The sequence below is a fragment of the Dama dama genome, chromosome 21 (genome assembly GCF_033118175.1).
Source record: "Dama dama isolate Ldn47 chromosome 21, ASM3311817v1, whole genome shotgun sequence".
NCBI classification, from domain to species: domain Eukaryota; kingdom Metazoa; phylum Chordata; class Mammalia; order Artiodactyla; family Cervidae; genus Dama; species Dama dama.
Window position 1 is genome coordinate 5,265,808 of NC_083701.1, and position 23,980 is coordinate 5,289,787.

Below are 23,980 nucleotides of genomic sequence, written 5' to 3' on the forward strand. Positions count from 1 at the left end.
TTTCACAACAAGGCTTATTAACTCAGTGAATTTGCTGCTTAGGATTTCTGTAATGCAAAGAACTGCATGTAAAATTGTGAAGTGCTATGAAAATGTATGAAGATGATAACCTTGAAAGGCCTTCAGGGTCACAAAGGAAATGGAGAAGGCATGCTGTGCTCTGGATTTATAGCAGGAGGGGTGATGAGACCTAGCCCTGCATTTAGTACAAGAGAAAGTTTCTTTCAGATGCTTAGGCCCTTAAGAAGGAAATCAGACTTTGGGTCTGAGCACAGCCAGGAGAGAGGTGGGGCAGTGGGGGGAACCCGGCTAAAGTGAGGAGGGCTGGACCAGAGATGCTTGCATGCGCTTAGCGCCTCCCTGCAGAGTGCAGGTCAAGGTCGCTGCCCGACTCAGATGCCCTCCCAGCACGTGCTGAAAATAAAGGAAAAGAAAAAGGCTGCTCTGACTCCTTCCAGAAACAGGGTATAGTTATAAATAAATAAGACACCTGTGGGCTGAGAAAGCCTCTCTTTAGCAGTGATGGCTGGAGAAGGTTGATCTCTTCCAGACTTGCTCACTTGAACTTCAGTTCTTGCCTAATTATTTTCTCTGTCTAAATATTTTTAGAGTTGAGATTTATATTGTTCTGTTATCCTGGTGTCAGGATTTTAATGTATTCTTGCAGTTTTCTTGACACTGAGGATGCTAAATCCTAAAATAAGTGGTTTATTTCAAGTCACTAAGAGGGGATGGTTCTTAAAGTTTGGATCTAGGTGACAGCTCTTTCCCACTACTGCATGTGTGTGTGTGTGTGTGTGTGTGAATTATAAATTCCAACACCCCCCCCCCCCATTTATAGAGGTGTTTGGCCCCTCCTGATTGGGAGATAGCTGAGTTTTCATTGCTTATTATGATGAATGCAGCAGAAGTGGGAAGACAAGGTCCAAGGGCCATGGTGTGATTTGGAGCATTTATTGGAAGAGTCTAGAAACCAGAGGTTCTTGGGTGATGATACAGTGACTCTCAACTCATGTTGAAGGAATGTTACTGGGACAGATCTTGGCTGCTTTGCAATTTGAAACAGTCATTGGGGCCATAGCTCAAAATCACAACAGTTCCCTGTAATGAAATGTCTGTCATTTCTCCGCAGGGTGCCACGGGTCCTGCAGGCCCCCCTGGGGTTCCAGGCTCTGTGGTAAGTGGTGCAGCCCCTAGAGGTTAAAATCCCAGACTCGGACCCTGATCGGATTGTGTAGTTGGGAGAGTTGTTACCTCTGAGAACGAGGTGGAACTCTTCTAATGACATGAGCTGGCTCTGAGGCTCTTGCACACTGAAAATGGGATAAAATCAGAGAAAAGTCAGAAATGGCTGTACAGATGCTCTGCGTGGAGTGGAGTGAGGGTGCCTATTGAGAAGAGGCCACCAGCTTTCTGACGTCTGGTTTGTCCCCCAGGTGCAGAGAGAGGGCCTGAAGGGCGAGCAGGTAAGCGGGCTGTGCGTTCTCTTGCCGTGGGGCCCCAGGTGGTGGTAGAGATAGACAGGCCACCAGCGTGGGGGCTAGACTGCTTGCTGAGCTCAGATGGAGCCCCTCAGAGATGGGTCGGATTGACTATCCACCAGGAATGCTGGTTCCCACCAGTGTCTCTGCGTCCCTGCCGGGAACTTGGGAAGAAGATAGTCGGCAGAGGGTCCTGGTTGGAGGCCTGGAACATGAGGAGGGGGCCTCATGGCTAATTCGTGTTTGGCTTGTGTTACCAGGGAGCCCCCGGACCACGGGGTCACCAGGGCCCACCTGGGCCACCGGGCGCTCCGGTAAGTCATCCCCCCCACCCCCCACCCCCCAGCCTGGGGTCCGCTCTGAACATATCTAAGTCTGCAAAATCGTGGCCATTCTTGCTGCTGAGTGCAGCATTATTTCAGAGGCTCATCCCATCACCTTGAGTGACAGGGGTTGTTCTCAGCATCTAGCACAGGAGACGCTGGGCCTTGAAGACTGGAATCAGTGGGCACGAGTCAGGCATTAGCAACTTTGGACCTGGGGTCAAAGCTCAGGCAGCCTGCCTCCAGAGTCCCCAGGCTCAGACTGGTGCTCAGTCTGGTGTTTTAGTTTCCTTTTAGATAAAATAGAATAAAACATTGGGCACTTCAACGCCAGTGGAATCATTTCCAATGCACATTTGCTTTTTGCTTGGTTCTAATTAATACTGACTCTAAAGTGACTTGGAACACTTCAGCCTTTGGTTTTTTCCTCTGTTAAGAATTTAATGTTAAGAATAACCATTTGGGAAGAGGCCATTCAAAGGGACTCTGTGATCATTTTTGATGTGAGTTCAGATACTAAGGATAATGAATACGAATCGGTCAATTCCACATGTTGGTGGTTGAATCAGGTCCCTTTTGGTAACATACTTCTGCTTCTTTCAAGTAAATAAAACTTATTTTGAAATGCCCATAGATCATATTTAAAGTAAATCAGATTTATAATTCAGATTTATAGTCAGATTTACAGTAAAGCCCATTCCTCATTAGGATAAATGTGTTAAAACTAGAAGAAACTTAGAAGATGTCTTTTGCTGTTATTCAGTCACTCAGTCGTGTCTGACTCTTTGCGACCCCATGGACTGCAGCACACCAGGCTTCCCTTTCTTGCACCATCTTCCCAGACTTTGCTCATACTCATGTCCTTTGATTTGATGATGCCATCCAACCATCTCATTCTCTATCACCTCCTCCCACTCCTGCCCTCAATCTTTCCCAGCATCAGGATCTTTTCCAATGAGTTGGCTCTTCTCACCAGGTGGCCAAATATTGGAGCTTCAGCATCAGTCCTTCCAGTGAACATTCAGGGTTGATTTCCTTTAGAATTGAGAAGATGTTTAATTCCAGTATAATTAGAAAAATTTCACATCAAAAAATTCAGGTTAGAATAACTTCTCTTCTGTCTCTATAACCTTAGATACCTTGCTTAAGCCCTTCTGAGACATGATTTCCAAATCTCTCCACCATTGTCAGTATGTTGAGAGATTTTAAGTAGATAACATGGGTAATATAGTGTGTTCAGATCAGTAATTGGCAAGTATTGATCATCTGTGTTGTAGTACATCTTGTATGCAAACATATGCATAGTAAGTTTGGAAGGTGAAGTTGTTTTTTAAATCAGTGAAATTAAGCCATGCCATGTGGGGCCACCCAAAATGGACGGGTCATGGTGGAGAGGTCTGACAGAATGTGGTCCACTGGAGAAGGGAATGGGAAACCACTTCAGTATTCCTGCCTTGAGAACCCCACAAACAGTATGAAAAGGCAAAATGATAGGATACTGAAAGAGGAACTCCCCAGGTTGGTAGGTGTCCAATATGCTACTGGAGATCAGTGGAGAAATAGCTCCAGAAAGAATGAAGGGATGGAGCCAAAGCAAAAACAATACCAAGTTGTGGATGTGACTGGTGATAGAAGCAAGGTTTGATGCTGTAAAGAGCAATATTGCATAGGAACCTGGAATGTTAGGTCCATGAATCAAGGCAAATTGGAAGTGATCAAACAGGAGATGGCAAGAGTGAACGTCAAAATTCTAGGAATAACCGAACTAAGATGGACTGGAATGGGTGAATTTAACTCAGATGACCATTATATCTACTACTGTGGGCAGAAATCCCTTAGAAGAAATGGAGTAGCCATCATGGTCAACAAAAGAGTCCGAAATGCAGTACTTGGATGCAATCTCAAAAATGACAGAATGATCTCTGTTCATTTCCAAGGCAAACCATTCAATATTACGGTAATCCAAGCCTATCCCCCAACCAGTAATGCTGAAGAAGCTGAAGTTGAACAGTTCTATGAAGACCTACAAGACCTTTTAGAACTAACACCCAAAAAAGATGTCCTTTTCATTCTAGGGGACTGGAATGCAAAAGTAGGAAGTCAGGAAACACCTGGAGTAACGGGCAAATTTGGCCTTGGAATACAGAATGAAGCAGGGCAAAGGCTAATAGAGTTTTGCCAAGAGAACGAACTGGTCATAGCAAACACCCCCTTCCAACAACACAAGAGAAGACTCTACATATGGATATCACCAGATGGTCAACACTGAAATCAGATTGATTATATTCTTTGCAGCCAAAGATGAAAAAGCTCTATACAGTCAGCAAAAACAAGACTGGGAGCTGACTGTGGCTCAGATCATGAACTCCTTATTGCCAAATTCAGGCTTAAATTGAATAAAGTAGGGAAAACCACTAGACCATTCAGGTATGACCTAAATCAAATCCCTTATGATTATACAGTGGAAGTGAGAAATAGATTTAAGGGACTAGATCTGACAGACAAAGTGCCTGATGAATTATGGACAGAGGTTCATGACATTGTACGGAAGACAGGATTAAGACCATCCGCATGGAAAAGAATGCAAAAAAGCAAAATGGCTGTCTGAGGAGGCCTTACAAATAGCAGTGAAAAGCAAAGGAGTAAAGGAAAGATGTTCCCATGTGAATGGAGAGTTCCAAAAAATAGCAAGGAGAGATAAAAAAGCCTTCTTCAGTGGTCAATGCAAAGAAATAGAGGAAAACAACAGAATGGGAAAGACCAGAGATCTCTTCAAGAAAATTAGAGATACAAAGGGAACATTTCATGCAAAGATGGGTTCGATAAAGGGCAGAAATGGTATGGACCTAACAGAAGCAGAAGATATTAAGAAGAGGTGGCAAGAATACATAGAAGAACTGTACAAAAAAGATCTTCACGACCCAGATAATCACAATAGTGTGATCACTCACCTAGAGCCAGACATCTTGGAATGTGAAGTCAAGTGGGCCTTAGAAAGCATCACTACGAACAAAGCTATTGGAGGTGATGGAATTCCAGTTGAGCTATTTCAAATCCTGAAAGATGATGCTGTGAAAGTGCTGCACTCAATATGCCAGCAAATTTGGAAAACTCAGCAGTGGCCACAGGACTGGAAAAGGTCAGTTTTCATTCCAACCCCAAAGAAAGGCAATGCTCAAACTACCACACAATTGCACTCATCTCACACGCTAGTAAAGTAATGCTCAAAATTCTCCAAACCAGGCTTCAGCAATACGTGAACCGTGAACTCACAGATGTTCAAGCTGATTTTAGAAAAGGTAGAGGAACCAGAGATCAAATTGCCAACATCCGCTCGATCATCGAAAAAGCAAGAGAGTTCCAGAAAAACATCTACTTCTGCTTTATTGACTATGCCAAAGCCTTTGACTGTGTGGATCACAATAAACTGTGGAAAATGCTGAAGGAAATGGGAATACCAGACCACCTGACCTGCCTCTTGAGAAACCTATATGCAGGTTAGGAAGCAACAGTTAGAACTGGACATGGAACAACAGACTGGTTCCAAATAGTAAAAGGAGTATGTCAAGGCTGTATATTGTCACTCTGCTTATTTAACTTATATGCAGAGTACATCATGAGAAACACTGGGCTGGAAGAAGCACAAGCTGGAATCAAGGTTGCCAAGAGAAATATCAATAACCTCAGATATGCAGATGACACCACCCTTATGGCAGAAAGTGAAGAGGAACTAAAAAGCCTCTTGATGAAAGTGAAGGAGGACAGTGAAAAAGTTGGCTTAAAGCTCAACATTCAGAAAACTAAGATCATGGCATCTGATCTCATCACTTCATGGAAAATAGATGGGGAAACAGTGTCAGACTTTATTTTTTGGGGCTCCAAGATCACTGCAGATGGTGATTTCAACCATGAAATTAAAAGACGCTTACTCCTTGGAAGGAAAGTTATGACCAACCTGGATAGCATATTTAAAACAGAGACATTACTTTGCCAACAAAGGTCTGTCTAGTCAAGGCTATGGTTTTTCCAGTGGTCATGTATGGATGTGAGAGTTGGACTGTGAAGAAAGCTGAGCACTGAAAAATTGACGCTTTTGAACTGTGGTGTTGGAGAAGACTCTTGAGAGTCCCTTGGACTGCAAGGAGATCGAACCAGTCCATCCTAAAGGAGATGAGTCCTGGGTGTTCATTGGAAGGACTGATGTTGAAGCTGAAACTCCAATACTTTGGCCACCTCGTGTGAAGAGTTGACTCATTGGAAAAGACCCTGATGCTGGGAGGGATTGGGGGCAGGAGGAGAAGGGGACGACAGAGGATGAGATGGCTGGATGGCATCATCGACTCGATGGACATGAATTTGGGTAAACTCTGGGAGTTGGTGATGGACAGGGAGGCCAGGTGTGCTGTGATTCATTGGGTTGCAAAGAGTCAGACAGGACTGAGTGACTGAACTGAACTGATAAGTAAGTAGCTTGCACAAAGTCACATACCTTAAAAGCAAGACTGAGATTTGAACCCAGATCCATCTGACAGTCTAGCCCATGCGCTTTTCACCCCTGAGTGCACAGTGCAGAGTGACTTTACCTCCCGGTTCCCACTAAGGATTGAGAAGGTAGCAATGCCCAGGCCTGCTTATTCCCAAGGCAGCCTTCTTGATCTCTCATTCGGGGGGTCTGCGATGTACTAATGGCAGTTTTCCGTTGTATGTAAAATTTGATAAATGAGGGAGGGAAGGAAGAAACCTCAAACATTTTGGTCATGTGCTTTATATCAAGTGAAATATTTAAGGCTGGAGATGCAGGGATGAAAGCACATGGACTGATTTCATAGTTTAGTGAAAAGAGTGTGAAGAAGAAATAATTGTGAGTTGACACTTGTAATGAGGATTCAAGTGTTTTGTCTCGTTCCTGCAGGCCATTTTCTAGAATAAGGAGAGGCTCCTGAACCCATGGTTCTTGCAAATACTGGACTATCGCAACCCTGCAGTTCGGTGGAGCTGTCCAGGGTCCTGAAGAGGGTTTTGGGGCTAGATGCTCTTGACAGAATGGGATTGAGTACAGTGCATAGTGTTGGTGATGAAGTTCCTTTGGAAGGAGTTCAAACAGCCAGTAGCCTACCTAAAGACCTTGTGAAAAATGAGGAACAGTGATGAAAGGCCTAGAGTGTGAGATTCTTAAGGCCAGGGCCAGTATCTCTCCCATCTCTCAAATCCACAGTTTATCACATGGTGGGAACTTAATACATGCTTCTGGAGGAGTGACCCACAGCAAATATTTAAGAGAGATGTCAAAGTGAGACCTGATTCCAATCTGAGCTCATAAGGAGCACTATGGCCATGGAAGACACTTGGGGTTAGGAGCCCCAGAGCATTGGTTTCATGTCCCAGTTCATCCACTGAGTAGCTTTGGGTCTTGATGACATCACTCTACCGTCTTATCCTCTTCTGTTTTCCTGACTTAGAAATCATCATCATTGATATCACCTCCTACATTAATGTGCTGTGAGAGTTAAATGGGTGATTGTAGGAAGCACTGCTCTAGGAAGCCTTATTAAGCCCAATACAGAGATCAGTTGTTGTTTCTGGCTTTTCTGAATCCCCACCAGCACCTGGCCCAGGGCCTTCTGCAGAGCAGTGGCTCCCTAAGTACTCATTAGATTGAATGAGAGCAAAAGCTTGGCTTCAGCAGCTTCTGTTGAGAAGGGAAAACTTTGAGTTTGTGACAAGCAATCCCAGAGAGCGGAAAGTACATCCCATTCTCTAAGTGGAAACAGCATGCAGCATTCCGCATCCGGATGCTGGGAGTCACTGAGGAGGAGTGCATCTTTCATCCTTTCCCCAAGATGAAACAGGTTCTGGTAGTTGTATCAATGTTTGATTGAATGTAATAAAGAAGGACCAGCTGGGCAGATCAAATGCGAGACATTTCTTGATGCTTCATGAAAACTCACCTCTGCAGGGGCTTCCCTTGAAGTGTGCCCTGATCTCACTGGAATAATCCTTGTGAGAAAGGGATATTTAAACCTTTAATTACTATAGTTGGTACAGTCATATGTTCGTTTTAATGGTGTTATTAAGAGAAAAGACCTTAAACCTCAATACAGTTCTATCACTTAATAGTTACGCAAAATGTGGCAATAATAGCTGTTTCTATGACAGTCACAGACTCGCTTTCCAGGTTCAGGGGGTAAATAATCCCCTGCTTGCCAATGCAGGAGACATAGGAGACACAGGTTCAATCCCCGGGCCGGGAAGATCCCCTGGAGACAGAAATGGCAGCCCACTCCAGCATTCTTGCTTGGGAAATCCCATGGACGGGGAGCTCGCAGGCTACAGTCCATGAGGCTACAAAGAGTTGGACACGATTGAGTGAACAACAACAACAACGTTATTATTGAAAAACAAGGAAACTGAAGTGCAGAGAGGGAGTTGTTGGCCCAAATTCACTGATAAAGTTGGTGATAGGGTCTCAGAGCTGAAGGTTTCATTTTCCAATCCACATTTCATGCCGTGTTCTAGGCGATGTCATTATGTGTGTGAGTATAAACCAGGGTGCTGTCAGGAGATCCGGGTATGTGTCAGGGCCTTTGTACCCATTCCTCACATTGTCCTCACGGCCACTCAGTAGAAGGTATATTATCCTCACGTTGGAGATGAGCTGACTGAGGTTCAAGGATGCCCAGTGTACACGTCTGAGATCAGGTGGGAGATCCATAGTGAGGGGTTAGAGGGCAGGACTTTAGTTCAGCATGACCCCTTCCTGTGCCAGTTTTCCTCGCTCAGTGGAAATTGATCGTCCTTAGACAATTTCATTTATTTATCCAGACAGTCATTTTGGATATCACTGTGGATGGAGGGTCAGATAGCCCAAGCCCGTCCTTGCCCAGCCAGCAAGATACAGCGAGAAAGGCACCAGGCTTAGAGTAAAGACACTTGGGTTCCGGACACTGTCTTGTGTGCGCTTGACGCGGAGCACCGAGGCCGGGCGTTTGGTCCTCACTGTACTCGTCTTTATAGTGTGAACGATGGTGCCTACGACTTGGTTGTCAGTCATTCTTAATTATATCACATAGGTGCACGTGTTTAAGTGTTAGAGATTTGAGAGAATAAGATGTTTTTTTTCCCCCTCCTGACCTCCCAGGTTCCCCATTTGAATGGGGTGGTATTTTCCTATCCAATGAGAGTGTCCAGACAAAGTATATCCTGTGATGTTTACTGTGTGTTTACCATGATCCATCTCTGTTGTTTTTTTCCCCTTTCTCTTTCTCCTAAAGGGTCTGATGGGTCCAGAAGGCAAGGATGGACCTCCCGGTTTGCAAGGTCTCCGAGTAAGTAAACTGTTTCTTTCCTGGTGCCCCAGGTCAACCACACGACCCCCCCTATTTTAGCTGCTCACACAGAGGAGGTAGTTCCAGTCTCCTGAGCTTGAGATGAATACTGGAAGCAGATTGAAGGGTTAGCTGAGTTCATCGATAGTGGCTGAGGATGGGCTGTGTGCTCAGCCTCGAGCTGGGTCCTGGCTCATCTCCTGCAGATGTGTCTGTGGTTTTCCATGAGTTGTGTATATAGAAACTCACATCTCTGTGTGATCAGGGGACACTCAGTCCTGAGAGTACTGACCCAAGCTGGGGGCCAGCCAGGGCCTCCTGAAAGAGGTGATGCTTGAGCTAAGCCTTGAGGAGAGAATAAAAAAAGGAGCCATGAGATAATAGAGGTCTGCCCATAGGCTCTTAGCTACTCTTGAGTGAAGAATCCGTATGATTTTTGAATCTCATAACTTCTTACGGTATTTCATTTAACTTAATATAGCCCCCCTTTTCTTTTTGTCTGGATTGTACACAGCTTACAGGTTTGACTCCTGTATGTAGATAGAAGGTATTGTAGCACACCTGAGCTGACTGCCCACCTTGGTGCCCCCCACCACCGGAGACTCGGGCTGGCCCTCGGCTCTGGGCCCTCAGCTCCCAGCAGGGGGCCTCACGCAGCGTGAACACTCAGCTCCCATTTCATGACCTCCGGCTCTGATCTTGGAGCATCACAGTTTTTTCTAAAACAATTATTCAAGTCTAGTTGATCTGCAATGTTGTGTTAGTTTCTGTTATACAGCAGAGTGACTCAAACATGCACATATATGCGCTCTTTTTTAACATTCTTTTCCATTATGGCTTATCCCAGGCCGTTGGGTATAGGTCCCGGTGCTATACCGCCAGGCCTTGTTATTTATCCGTCCTGTGTGTTTATTAGCAGTTTGCATCTGCTAATCCCAGACGTTTACTCTGCCCCTTCCCCCACCCCTTGGAAACCACAAGTCTGTTCTAAATGTCCGTGAGTCTGTTTTGTAGCTGGTTTATTTGTGTCATGTTTTAGATTCCACGTCTAAATGATATGAAGTGGGGCTTGTCCTTCTCTGACTTCCTTCACTCAGCACGATCATCTCTAGGCATTGTTGCTTTCTTTTTGTAATTGGAGTCACAGGGCAGGGTGGCGAGAGTGTTAATAGAGCATGTGCCAGGGGCCCAAAGGAGGGCCCCTGTCTCTCCCTGCATCCACAGGGGAGCAGGGGGTGATGACCACGCATGTCCTTGGGGACCCTGGCCATGCAGTGTCGCTGACTTGAGGTGCTCCATCCCGTGGGCACTGCTTGTCGGCGGCCTTTCCTGTGGACACGTGGCAGAGACGGCAGCCGATGTCGGTGTGGCTGGGAGGTGGCTTCCTGTTCTGTCGCCTCTGGCTGAGTCAGGGGGCCCTGAGACAGGGTGACGACTCGCTCACAGCCTTATCCCTCCCCTTGCCGCGGGTGACCTGCCTCGTCAGCGTCCACTGAAGCGTCGCTCTAAAGAGCTCCTAGGGTCAGTGCTCAGGCTGCGATGGGGGAAGAGACGAGACAGAGATGAGCCACAGGGACCTGGGAACTGAGACCCTGAGACTAAAACATGGGTTGGGGAAAGGGATCCAGGCCCTTTACTTTAGAGATTAGCGACAGGCAGACAGTGTAATCCCCGGCGAGGCGAACACATTCATTTTGGAAAAAGCTGCTGTTTTTCCACAATGAGGACGTGAAAGGGAGGGGAGGTTGGGACCGGGCACCTGCTTCCCCATCCGCGTGTCCATACCTGTTTCATCCCGCTGCCCTCTGCTGGCAGAGGAGGGGGTGTTGGGCACTCACTGCGTGGCTGGGTTCCTGCATTAGACGGAGATAGAGGAGGTTCTCTGTCACACCCTCTCCTTCTCTAGCCATGTCCACACGTCCGTTCTCCAGGTCTGGGTCTGCATTTCTTCTCTGTGGATAGGTTCATCAGTCCTAGGACACATGCGGAAAGTAGCATGCACGTGTGTACACGATCATGTGTAAAGGAGATTAGCAGGAAGCTGTTAGCACAGCCCCCTGATAACACCAGGAGCCCAGCCTGGTGCTCCGTGATGACCTAAAGGGTGGAATGAGAGGGGAGGGAGGCCCAAAAATGTATTTTTATATAATTTTATAAATTTATAAAAATAAATTTATATTTATAAATATAAACTTTATTTATATATATATAAATTATACAGAGAGTCATGACTGATCCGCATTAATGTACAGCAGAGACCACCGCAACGTTTTAAGGCAATTATCTTCCATTTAAAAGACAAAGAAATAAAGGTTGGCAATTAGAGCAGACTGTTAAAAACAGTGATGAATGCAAAGATCAAGTGTACTTAGGGCTTTTCTCTTTTTTGTGAATCTGGACAGATATGCTCTTTTAAATGTCATGTTTTTTAAGTTAGCAGACCTTGATATTTTAATAAAGAATACTATGCTGTCAGAAAAAGGAAAAGGAGGTGCTCAAGCCTGTCTGCGGTTCTGATTTCCTTGTGCTCATCCGAACGAGGAACTGGGGAGAGGGTGGTCAGGGGAGCACTCTTAGCTGGAGCTGGCAGCACTGCAGACCATCTGAGCCCAGAGCGTTCCAGAGTGGAGGCAGCCTGGCTCCAGGCCACTGAGGCAGTTGGACACACAGGAGCTTCCACGAGGCTAAGTTTTTCCCAAGAATATTCTCTTATGCCCTAATCATCCACCCCCAAATAGACATCCTGTCACTCTCACACCAGCCTATTTTAATTTGCTGTAGAGAACTTGTATTTTTCTTATTTGAGAATCCATTTATTTTTGTTTTTCTTCACTAAAATGTAAGTCTGTGAGAACATTATTTTTGTATTTGTAGCACTTAGAAGAGTGCCTCACATTTATAAATATATATATATATATATATGTACATGAAAATAAAAGCATCTATAAGTGCATAAAATATGCCTAAATGTATAATGTCATTGTAAGATGAAATTTATAGATGCTTGCTCCTTGGAAAGAAAGCTATGTCAAACCTAGACCACATATTAAAAAGCGGAGACATCACCTTGCCAACAAAGGTCCATTTAGTCAAAGCTAAGATTTTTTCAGTAGTCATGTATGGATGTGAGAGTTGGACTATAAAGAAAGCTGAGTGCTCAAGAATTGATGCTTTTGAACTGTGGTGTTGGAGAAGACTCTTGAGAGTCCCGTGGACTGCAAGGAGATCCATCCAGTCAGTCCTAAAGGAAATCAATCCTGAATATTTGTTGAAAGGACTGATACCGAAGTTGAAGCTCCAACACTTTGGCCACCTGATGTGAAGAGCCACCTCGTTTGAAAAGACTCTGATGCTGGGAAAGAGTGAGGGCAGGAGAAGGGGGTGGCAGAGGATCAGGTGGTTGGATGGCATCACCGATGCAATGGGCATGAATCTGAGCAAACTCCGGGAGATAGCGGAGGACAGGGGATCCTGACAGGTTGCAGTTCATGGGGTCACAAAGAGTAGGACACGACGTAGCAACTCAACAGCAGCATAATGTCATTAGTGAGCATCAGATACAATCAGGGTTGCAAGAGTGAAAGGCTCATGGATCAGGCATGAGTGCAGCAGTCAGGCAGCGGACACACCTAGGTGGTGTGGGCGGGACAGGACCCAGGACTAGCCATCTGGTCACCTGGGTGACCTTCCACAGAGAATTCCAGCTCTTTTTTTTTTTTTTTAATCCCTTTTACCACCTTTACCCATTTCACCCACCACCTACCCCCTCTCCTCTGACAACCACCAATCTGTTCTCTGTACCTGTGAGTTCAATTTTGTTTTAGATTCCGTATTAAAGGTGAGATCATAAGGTACTTGTCTTTTTCTGTCTGATGTATTTCACTTGGCATAGTGCCCTCAAGATTCATCCGTGTTGTTGCAAATAGCATGGTTTCCGTCTTTTTATGATACTATTCTATTGCATGTGTAATACTATGATACTATTCTTTATCCATTGTTACATCCTCGGGCACGTAGGGACCTGCCATGTCTTGTCCGCTGTAAATAATGCTGCATTGAACATGAGGGTGCATATGTCTTTTCAAGTTAGTTTTTCATCCCTTTGGATAAATACTCAGAATTGAGGTTGCTGGATCTTCTTCTTCTTCTCCTTTTTTTAGCAACCTCCATATTGTTTTCCACAGAGGCTGCACCAATCTTCACTCCCACCAGCAGTGGACTTCCCTTTTCTCCACACCCTCACCAGCACTTTTATTCTTTATCTTTTTTGGTAATAGCCATTCTAACACGTGTGACGTTACATCTAAATTGTGGTCTTGATTTACGTCTCCCTGATGGTTGGGGATGTTGAGCGCCTTTCCATGCCTGTTAGTCATCAGTGTGTCTAGAATGTCCAGTTTTAAAGAAGAAAACTTGGTTCCTTCTGCACCTTTTACTTGGCTTGTATCTTGCTCTGTGGTCCTAGCCCCATCTGAAATAGCCTAGGTATCTTCTTTCCCCTTTGGATAAAAACAAGGTGGTGAGGGTGGGAAGATTTACTTAAGAGAATTCCATGTTGCCAGGCATTTAAACAATGTCAAATTTGAAATGTCTAAATTGGAGACTCATCATGGTGGAGAGAGTCTCTGAGATTGATAGTGAGAAATTTAATGTCCAGAAATATTAAATGACCTCCTTGCTCAGGGTCACTCAGGGCTCCTCCCACAAGCTGGGGACAGTCTCTTTGGTTCCTTTGATCATTTTATCAATATTTTCTGGCTTCTTTCCTCTCTTACCAAGAGGTGAGACCTGAAGGAGTGATACTATCAAGTGTTATGCTATTTTTCTTACTAGAGATGGAGTGATCCCCAAGTGTCTTATGGTGGGCCCGATTGTGTCAGTTGCTTTAAAAACAATTTTAAAAACAGAATCTATCCATACATGTGTATAACTCTAGTATAAGATAGGAAGGAGGTAACATTGGTTGAGTCATTGCATAGCAGGCATTTAGCTGTGTGTTCATTTGTTGTTTTTTGAACACGTGATTTGCACTTAATTCTCACAAGGATGCTATGAGGTCTGGCAGCTTCAATCCCATTCTGCAAATGAGGAAACCAGGACTTGAAGGTGTAGGTCAGATTATGCAGCAGCACACAGATTACAAACGAGGAGGCAGGGACTAGAATTCAGGGCATCCTGGATCCAACCGTTCCTGCCTTTGCTTTAGGATGGGGTGTGTATGTGTGTGTGTCCACAGACACACCAGAATTCTAAGCTGGACATTAACAGGCTTTTCAGTGGAAGCTTTGGAGAGATGTACGACCTCTTAGTGGACTTCCGTGGTGGCTCAGATGGTAAAGAATCTGCCTGCAATGCAGGAGACCCAGGTTCGATCTCTGGGTGGGAAAGATCCCCTAGAGAAGGGAATGGCAACCCACTGCAGTATTCTTGCCTGGAGAATTCCATGGTTGGAGAAGCCTAGCAGGCTGCAGTCCATGGGGTCACAGAACTCTTAATAACTGATAGCACCTGGACCTCTTAGCAGCTGGGAGCACCCGTCACTTGCATCTCTGACCACTGCCCTTGGAGCCAACGGTCTCATGTAGCTGAAAGTAGTCAGGCCCATCAGCTCCAATTTCTGGTAGATCTAAGAGAGAGAAGCATGAGAAGTCTTTTGTTGGTGGCAACCTGAGTTGAATTTGTTTTACTTTTCAATTTTTAAAGCCTTTTTTCTTGCCTTTCCCTGACCTGTTACCAGATGGTAACAGCATTGTTTGGATCACAGGCTACTGTTTGATTCCTGTCATGGCACGGAGCCAGGTTTATTTCAGGACACTCTAGGTTTTCTCTGAGCACCTGGACTCAGCTCTCACCCTTAGAAAATAATCATGTTTGACATTTGGAGGCATGGAGAGCAGGAACAGAGCAGAAGGACCACACAGCTCAGATTAGAATCACTTGCACAAGCGATCTTTCTATCTGATAATGGTCCCACACGTGGCCGTGTTAACTCATCCTGCCTGGGAAGGACATGCTCTTTTCAATTTATCGACTTCTCTCTTCTACAGGCAGACAGGTGGCCTTGGAAATAGTGGTCTTGCTCAGCATCCAGATATCCAGAATAGCTTGAGAACTCTGCCCTCCTTGATAAACCACAGACATTTATCCAAACAATGTGTCGGGTGGCAATTTTAAAAGAGAAGAAAAAATGACAGGGAACAGGCCTATTGTGAATGAATGGTTCTTTATTGATGCATAGCTTGCACTGGCCAGCACTTCTGAAATCACCACACCCAAGTATAGGTCCAGAATGCAGAGGACACATAGCTGCTGCTACATCCAGCACCACTAGTGCTGCTGCCTCCACCAGTGACTTTACCATCAGCGCCAATAACAGTATCATCACCACCACCATTACCATCAGCGCCAATAACAGTATCATCACCACCACCATTACCATCAGTGCCAATAACAGTATCATCACCACCACCAGTACCATCAACACCAATAACAGTATCATCACCACCACCAGTACCATCAACACCAATAACAGTATCATCACCACCACCAGTACCATCAACACCAATAACAGTATCATCACCACCACCGGTACCATCAACACCAATAACAGTATCATCACCACCACCAGTACCATCAGCGCCAATAACAGTATCATCACCACCACCAGTACCATCAACACCAATAACAGTATCATCACCACCACCACCAGTACCATCAACACCAATAACAGTATCATCACCACCACCACCAGTACCATCAGCGCCAGTAACAGTATCACCACCACCACCACCGTTTCCAGCACCACCACCATCAGCGTTATCACCATGATCACCACCACCATCACCCCCACCACCACCCCCACCATCACCACCATCACCATATTCACCACCACCACCATCACCCCCACCATCACCACCATCACCCCCACCATCATCACCACCATCACCCCCACCATCATCACCACCATCACCCCCACCATCATCACCACCATCATCCCCACCATCACCACCACCATCACCCCCACCATCATCACCACCATCATCCCCACCATCACCACCACCATCACCTCCGCCACGACTACCGCATGACCTCTGCCATCACCACCATCACCAGCATACTCACCACCATTGCAGTCACTGCCGCCATCATGACCACCATCGTCACCACCACCTCCACCATCACCACTAGGTACTTCTTAATGTCAGATCCTGTGCTGCGCACTTTGTGGACATTATCTTATTTAATCTTTGCAGCGTTCTTCAGAGGTAGTGGTTTTGAAGCCAGATCTGCTTGACATGTGGTCTCTCACACACTTAAGAACTCAAAAGGGCCAGAATTCTGCTATGAGCATTTCTTCTTCAGTCACCATCATCTTCCTTCTCATCCTCATAACTATCTATTACATTTGCATGATGCTCTTTTATGCTTTTTAAATCATTTTCTCAAATATTGAATTATTTCTTCTACTATTGTCTTTTCACATAATTACAATGATTATAGTTTTCCACATGAAGAAACTAAGACTCAGCAAGTTAAATGGCTTGCCTGTCCTCATCTACATTAGGTTTAGAACTCTTTCTTACAATATTGCAGAGGAAGAGGCTTGGGAAAAGAAAAGATCAAAGCCCTTTTTGATCACAGGGAGTGACCAAATCCTCATAGTCACTTACTTAGAGCTCCATGCCCCACCCCTGGCGATTCTAATTCCTGAGTTCTTGAATGACACCTGGGAATCTGTCTCAAATATGTTTTTGCCCTATTTTGCCAATATTTCTCATTATTGCTGGGACTTCATGAAAGAGGAGATACTGGAGTGGTGTAGGACTTTGACAAGTTGAGATGGAGTGTGGGTCCTACAGACAGAGGTGGCTTGGCAGGCCAAGTCCTTGGGATCTTTGGGGCCAAGCTAAGCAGCGCACATGAGCTGTGGTTTAGGGCTAGGAGCAGGGCCACCGGATGCCAGACTGAAAGGGCAGGTCAGAGGGCTGGGCTGGCACAGTCTGCGGTTGTAAAGACACCTTCCCTCTGGGGGTGGGCAGTGCATGGGGACAAACCCGAGTGTGCAGGTGCAGAGAGAGGGGGGCGCAGTTTAAGGAAGAGAGGAGATGCTGATATCATCCAGCTTCTGGGGTCCAACAGACTGTTAGAGACGCTTCGTCACAGTGATCTCATCGTCAGAGCCCTGGGAAGTAAGAGTCACGTGTACAGGCCCCGCACACACAGCCCTGGGGCTGGATCTTAACCTCATCAGGTTCTGGCTGGGTCACCGGTGAGACTTGACTCTGAGCCTCAGTGTCCACGCCTCCCAGGGGACTGAGAGCGCCTGCATCCCGGAGCGAGGGGCTTCCTGCAGAGCGGAGACACAGGGAAGATACAGGAAACCCCCCAAGAGGGTTTGACACAGAACAGGTACCCAGAGCAGGTGCTTGAGGAATGCGGTTCTGATTCAGAGTCACGCCTTCCTTTCGTTTCTCGTTGCACTGCTCTGACCTTGTGAGGATGACTGTAAGGAAGAAAGCAGACAGGTGGGCCTTGCATCGTCCACGTACACGTATGGTCGGGTACATGCTGTGTGTCATGAGGACTCGCGAGCACGCACCTCGCCCCTGTCCAGACGGGTAGACTCCGAGGCTTAATGATCACACCCCCACGGGGTGACCGGCCTGGGTCATGCAGAGTAGCACGGATCCTAACGGCAGAAGCGCAGAAATGGTCCACGTGACGTGTCTGCCCAGAGTTGAGGTGCATCACCTTTTAATCCTCCTGCTGAAAGGTCTGTAGCTGTGAGAAAGAATGGAGCTGCTCCCCACGTGCTGACCCAGGAGGCATCCGGGTTAAATCCTTAAGTGAAATAAAGCAGTTTATCAGCAGATTGAATGTTATGCCGTAGTTTCTAAAGAAAAAAGGGATAGAGGGAGAGAATGTGTGTGCATGTGTGGGCGCATTTGCACATGTGTGTGTGTGTGTGTGCGCCTGTGCAAAGCTTGCTTAAACAAAATGCCTCTGGAAAGATCAACCAACACCTGGTAGGATTAGTTACTGTCTAGGAAAGGGAATGAGTGGCACAGGGCAGGACAAGGGCATTTTTCTCAGGTAAACCTTGCGGTACTTTTTAAAATGTGGGGCCATGTGTTGCCAAAGTCATCCATGTTGCAGCGCTGCCATCCAAAGGGGAGGCTTCCTGGCCCCAGACTCCCCCCCGACCCAACTCTGCCTCCTTGCAGGGTGTCTCGAGGGGGACAGTCTGTTGTCAGGGGTTTCCTCCAGACGTGTCCTTAGACGGGCTCTGGGTGTGGGCTGCCTGTTAATCCTGGCTTCTTCTCTTTGTCTTCAGGGAAAGAAAGGTGAGGCGGGTCCTCCTGGAGTCCCTGGCTTGCTGGGGCAGCAGGTAACTACTGTCTTCCAATCCTCTTCTTTAGCCACACTGCTTTCTCTGATTAAGGAAATGACAGGGTAGCAGTTCTCAGGTTGTAACCAGACTCTTGCATGAGTCTGAGCAATACTCATCAGAGCGTTAAAAACAACGCCCTCCCTGCCTACCCCCTCAGGTGCTGGGAGAATGGCTATTTGGTCTCCTGGTCGGGGTAGGCCTGGAGGAGGGCAGACCTCCTCCCCCTCCCTCCTCCCCCTCAGCGTTCAGAGTCCTCCCTGGTGCAGTGTCCTCTGACCCCAGGCTGGTCCAACTCCCCACTCCGCCGTGGTCTCATGTGTGCCGCCCCTGTGGCCCCCCATGGACCCCTCCAGCCACCCCGGCAGGTGGGCAGGCTCAAGGTCACCCTCCCCATTTCACAGACCAGGTCGGGGTGCAACTCCCTGATACACAGACTCGCTGGGGGTCACCTGCTGCTCAGGAGACCCCTCCCCCCATCCCAGGCCACGTGGGCCCTGACCCCTCTCAGTCCCCCTTTCCTATAAATTCAGAGTCACTGTGACACCCTCCCCCGACACACACACCTCAGTGTAGACAGAACAGGGCGCTCAGCACTGGTAGCGGTCACACCTCACTTTGTCTCTTTGCTAATTGCACCAAAGCTCGCCACCAACCCCCAGCCCCAGTCTTCCTGGGATCAGGGTCGGTAAATTCCTGGAAGCACTGGGGGGATCACAGTTAGGGAGGCGGAGGTTAGGAGCTTAGGGTCTCAGCCTCGGCCACTTGCTGGCTGCGGCATCTTGAACAAGTCCCTTCTGAACTTCGGCTTCGTCATTTGTTGCAAATGCCAATAAAAACAGAACAGGGTGATGATTTCAGCAGTAGGTGTGGGGCTGTGGCCCAGGTGCCGGGGTCCCAGTGAGGGCACAGTGAGCCCCGGGCGAGGTGCTGTCCCATCCTTCTGGCTTGGTGGCTGCAGCAGGCGGGCGGGCTCGATCCGGGCTTGTCTGCTGGGTCCCCGCTGCAGTAAGGCTCAGCTCTGGCGCCCACTTGTTCTCGGCCACACCTCCTCCACACCCAGCTCTGCGATGGCAGCCACACTGTCCTTTAACATCTGGGAGGCACCCACCCAGGGCACGCTGCTGACCATGCTTCCAAATGGGCTTTTCCCGCTCTATGAAGTGTGGGCAGGGCACCCCGCACGTGAATCTCAGGCTTCATCATTCCCTCACATGCCAATCAGGCTGTAACACAGGATAAGGGGCTGTAAAACCAGCCATTATTCATGGTCTTCTAAAGATGCCACACTCACTGTGACATTTTGATGTTAATAGTGCAAGATAAAGAGTGTTTTTGCATTTGTTTTATGACCTTGTTTCCTGTGAGCAAAGCTTGTGTATTTCAAAAATTCACCATAAATATGGCTCTGTCAAAATGCTTTAAGTTACAGAGTTTTTCCCCTATCATTGTTTTCTTGGCTACCCTGAAAAATATATTTCTTTGTTTTGTTTTAAATTTTGAAGCCCTTTTCCCTTCAACAAAATCTTTATTGAGTGCCAGGCCTTGAGCTGGATGCTGTAGACACAAATAGGATCAGCTTTCCCAGGGCAGGGATTTTGCCAGAAATGGGGGAACCTGATAAACTTGGGGATCGTAGTGGTTCAGAACGAGATGGTGTAGAGTGTATGATAGGTACCACCTGGCTCCCTGCATTGGATCACCACCCCATGGATGCAAAGCTGCATTCAAGCCCACCATGCCCACGCCAAGAGCAGTGTTTCCCTGCTGGATCCCTGCCCAGCTCCGTAACTCACTCTCCCTAACTCACCCACACACCCACCTGCCCTGGGCCTGGCCAGTTTTCTCCTGCTTGCCATCCGTATGTTTGTTCACTGATCATTCAGCAGGTGGTCACCTAACCCCCACTGTGTGCAGGTGCAGCCCTGGGAAGGGGAACTAGCAGCCTCTGTCCATGCTTAGAGGAGCCAGATGTGACGGAGGCAGGGAGAGATGCCGAGAGAGGGACGGTCCTCTGAGCTAAGACCTGGGAGAGGGGCAGTCAGGGCTCTGGTTCTGGGGGACAGGTCATCAGCCTCTTGGAACCAGAGGAGGGTCCCGGAGCTGATCTGGAAAATCTGGGTTGATTCTGTCGCAGCAGAAAGTAAGTTCCTGGGCTTCCTGGTCTGATGAGAAGGCTGAGGGTCTGTCTGTTCAGTTTCTGCTCTTGTCAGATGCTCTCCCTGTGTTAGTATACAGTTGTGTCTGTTCTTTATAACCACCTGTGAGAAAAGAAGGCTTATCCCATTTCCAATCCAAAGAAATGGAGAAGTGAAAATGAAAGTGTTAGTCTCTCTGTCCTGTCTGACTCTTTGCGACCCCAGGGACTGTAGCTCGCTAGACTCCTCTCTCTGTGGGATTCTCCAGGCAAGAATACTGGAGTGGGTAGCCAGTCCCTCCTCCAGGGGATCTTCCTGACCCAGGAATCGAACCAGGGTCTCCTGCATTGCAGGTTGAATCTTTACCATCTGAGCCAGTAGGGAAGCCCCCAAAAGAAATGGAGCTTAGAGTTTAGTTAGTTTTGCTTTTACCAGGAAGAGCCAGCCTCAGGGTGAGCCAAGCCCCAGGGCAGCTGGCCTTCTGGAAGATGCTTTTGGTGCCTCTTTATCAGGATGAAAACGTTCACCTGCCAGAATGTTTTAGGCTCAGCATACACAGGTGGCTCCTGTGTCCTGGCAGTCTTTTAGGAAAAAGTGGGAATTTGTGTCTGGTCTGGACAACTGTTTATGCGAAGGTATTGAGGTCAGCATGACTGGCAGACCCTTGAGTGGGTGGGAACACAGCCAGGGGAGGGGCCAACCCCAGAGGACTGAGTTTCTCGGACCCCCTCCCCTGAGGGGGGGCAATCCTTGTGCCCCTGGAGCTGTGTCCTGGAGGAGGACTCACCACCATGAAGGAGGAGGACTCAGATCATGAACAATCTCTGAAAACAAACATTTCCAAGTTGTGCAGAAGTGTGACTATGTGCTAATTATGCAAGTAATTTTCATGCATCTTCAGATTCCATCCAATTTCATAAATCTATTCCAGTTGGAATGAGGTGGTTGTTAGGAATAGTTATTTGCCTTTCTGTTATCATTAATGCTGAATTAGGTTAATTGGTTATTTACACGTCACTGCGGTAATCACTGAGCATGCTGTGTGCAGTCACCATCGTCCCGAGAAGGATAAAACATTCCAGTAATAATAATTAGGCTTATTGGTTAATTGATAGAGTCATTACTCAGTTGTTTTTATTCATAATAATTAAAACAGCGATTTTGTTGTTAACATTTAGATCTATTGGCTAATTTGTCACTCTCTTTAATAATTAGGTGAATTGGTTATTTAGATATTGGCTTCCCTGGTGGCTCAGACAATAAAGAATCTGCGTCCAGATTCTATAGAACCCCGGAACCCGGGGTTTTATCCCTGGGTCGGGACGATCCCCCGGAGAAAGGAATGGCATCTCGCTCCAGTATTCTTGCCTAGAGAATTCCATGGACAGAAGAACTTGGAGGGCTATAGTCCATGGGGTCACAAAGAGTTGGGCATGACTGAGAGTAGCATTTTCACATTGATGGTAAGAAGAGAAGAGCGTGAGCTGAGCTGGTTTCACACACCTTCGTTCATCGGATGGTATGAGGCCCCTCCTCTTTTTATCATCACCCTCTCCCTCTGTGTTTACGCCTGCAGCCTCCACTCCCCGAGCTCGCGGGCATCTCCATCCAGTGCCTCACTCACTCACTGAAAACACTCAGCCGGTGTCTGCTCCACCCCGACACGCTGACCCGCTGCATCCCCACCGCAGCGCAGGGCGCCATCATGGGTCCCCTTGTTCTGGTGACCCCGGTCTCTTCTTGCCCCTTCACTCCACACACCGGACCTGCTGTCGAGTCGTGTCAACTTCTCCTTCCAAATGCTATTACAGCCGAGTCAAACCCGCTCTTGTGTTGCTCCTCCACTTCTAAAGCCAGGTCCCGGCCACTTCCCAGCAGCTCCCCCTCCCACCGCTGTGCCCCCCGCCTTCCCGGAGCCCTGCCTCCTGCCCCACACCCCCATTCTACTCCTTCACACTGACTGTCGGTCCTGGCCACACACGGAGGTCTGCCCGTTCTCAGGCCCCTGAAGCTAGTGTTCTTCCTTCCCTGGACTTCAGCTCTCAGCTTAGACGTGGCCCCTTCTGCAGGGCCATTCTTGACCAGCCCCAGCCAGGATGGCCCCTCATTACAGGCCCAATGATTTCATCACCAGGGCTTCCAGTCCCCAGAATGGTCCCTTTGCTTGCTCCATGTTTGTTCTCTCCATTATCCCAGCCCCCCACCAGCTTCTAAGAGTGCCATCAAGGGGCCTGGTAACCTGTTTTTACAAGGAGCTTTCCAGGTGGTTCTGTGGCAGATGAACCATTCAGGATCCACTGCACGCGAGGGCTGTGTGACAGGCGGGGACCTTACCCTCTCTGGGCCTCAGTTTTCCATGTTGTGAAATAAGGAGGTTTAATTTCTAGTTGTTCAGTTGCTCAGTCATGTCCAACTCTTTGTGACCCGCCAGGCTCCTCTGTCCATGGGGTTCTTCAGGCAAGAATGCTGGAGCGGGTTGCCTTTGCCTTCTCCAGTAATTTATAGCAGAGGATCACTAAACATCTGTCCAGTCACACAGGCTGTGAGGCTGAGACAAGCGGTCAGCAGCACGGGGAGTCCCTGCAGCACGTGGAGGAGGGAGGGGGATGGGTTCAGACCAGCGAGCAGTCGGGAGGCCCGGCTTCCTGGAACGGCTGCTTTGAAAGAGGCCAGCATACTCCAGGGGGCGTCGCATCACGGGAGGGATGAAAGCCAAGTGTGTCCGGTTTGCCATCGGAGGGAGAGCTGCGTGTGGTGGGAAGGGGCCTCGGATGAGCTCCGTGGGGCTGAGGTCCCTGTGAGAACCTCAGAGGTCAGGGTGATGTAAAAAGGTCACCTGGAACGTGCCTTCCAGAGAGGTGGGTCCTGGGAGTGCCACCTGCAGGACTCATGCTTTGCCTGGAGGTGAGCAGAGCTGAGCTGGAGCAGACGGGAGTGGAGAGAAGTGAGGTCACCAGCCACTTCTGGTACCTCCATCTCCCATCCCTTATGAGCACCTGCCCGGTCCCCCATCCAGCACGGCCCGGAAACTCAGTGGCTCCAGGTCCAAGCAGATGCCTCCCAGTAAAGGTAGATGCTAGCCATCCCCCACCCCCCAAAGACTCGCCAGCACTCAGCGAGCCACGCAGAAAACCAGGTCCAGCTGCCACCCGCAAAGTTCTGTTCCGTTCATGTCTTCTTCGCTGCCCGTCGTCGACTCAGCAGTGCCCCCAGCGGGAGAAAAGGGAAGTGTCCGCAGCGGCGGCAACCGTGGCCTTTTTTTGGTGTTTACCACCCTCTAGTGGGCATGGGAGCTCTTCTCCGAGTGCACCGCCCACTCCCCAGC

General features: G+C 47.9%; 1 protein-coding gene across 1 annotated transcript in view; it reads left to right on the forward strand.

Annotated features, from left to right (window-relative positions):
* COL22A1 (collagen type XXII alpha 1 chain) overlaps positions 1-23,980 on the forward strand; it is a 197,156-nt gene that overhangs the window by 73,361 nt on the left and 99,815 nt on the right. Inside the window, exons 18-22 of the mRNA XM_061123137.1 lie at positions 1,133-1,177; positions 1,437-1,466; positions 1,742-1,795; positions 9,076-9,129; positions 18,464-18,517. Of these exons, the coding sequence (XP_060979120.1) occupies positions 1,133-1,177; positions 1,437-1,466; positions 1,742-1,795; positions 9,076-9,129; positions 18,464-18,517 (237 nt within the window). The remainder of the gene's footprint in view (positions 1-1,132; positions 1,178-1,436; positions 1,467-1,741; positions 1,796-9,075; positions 9,130-18,463; positions 18,518-23,980) is intronic.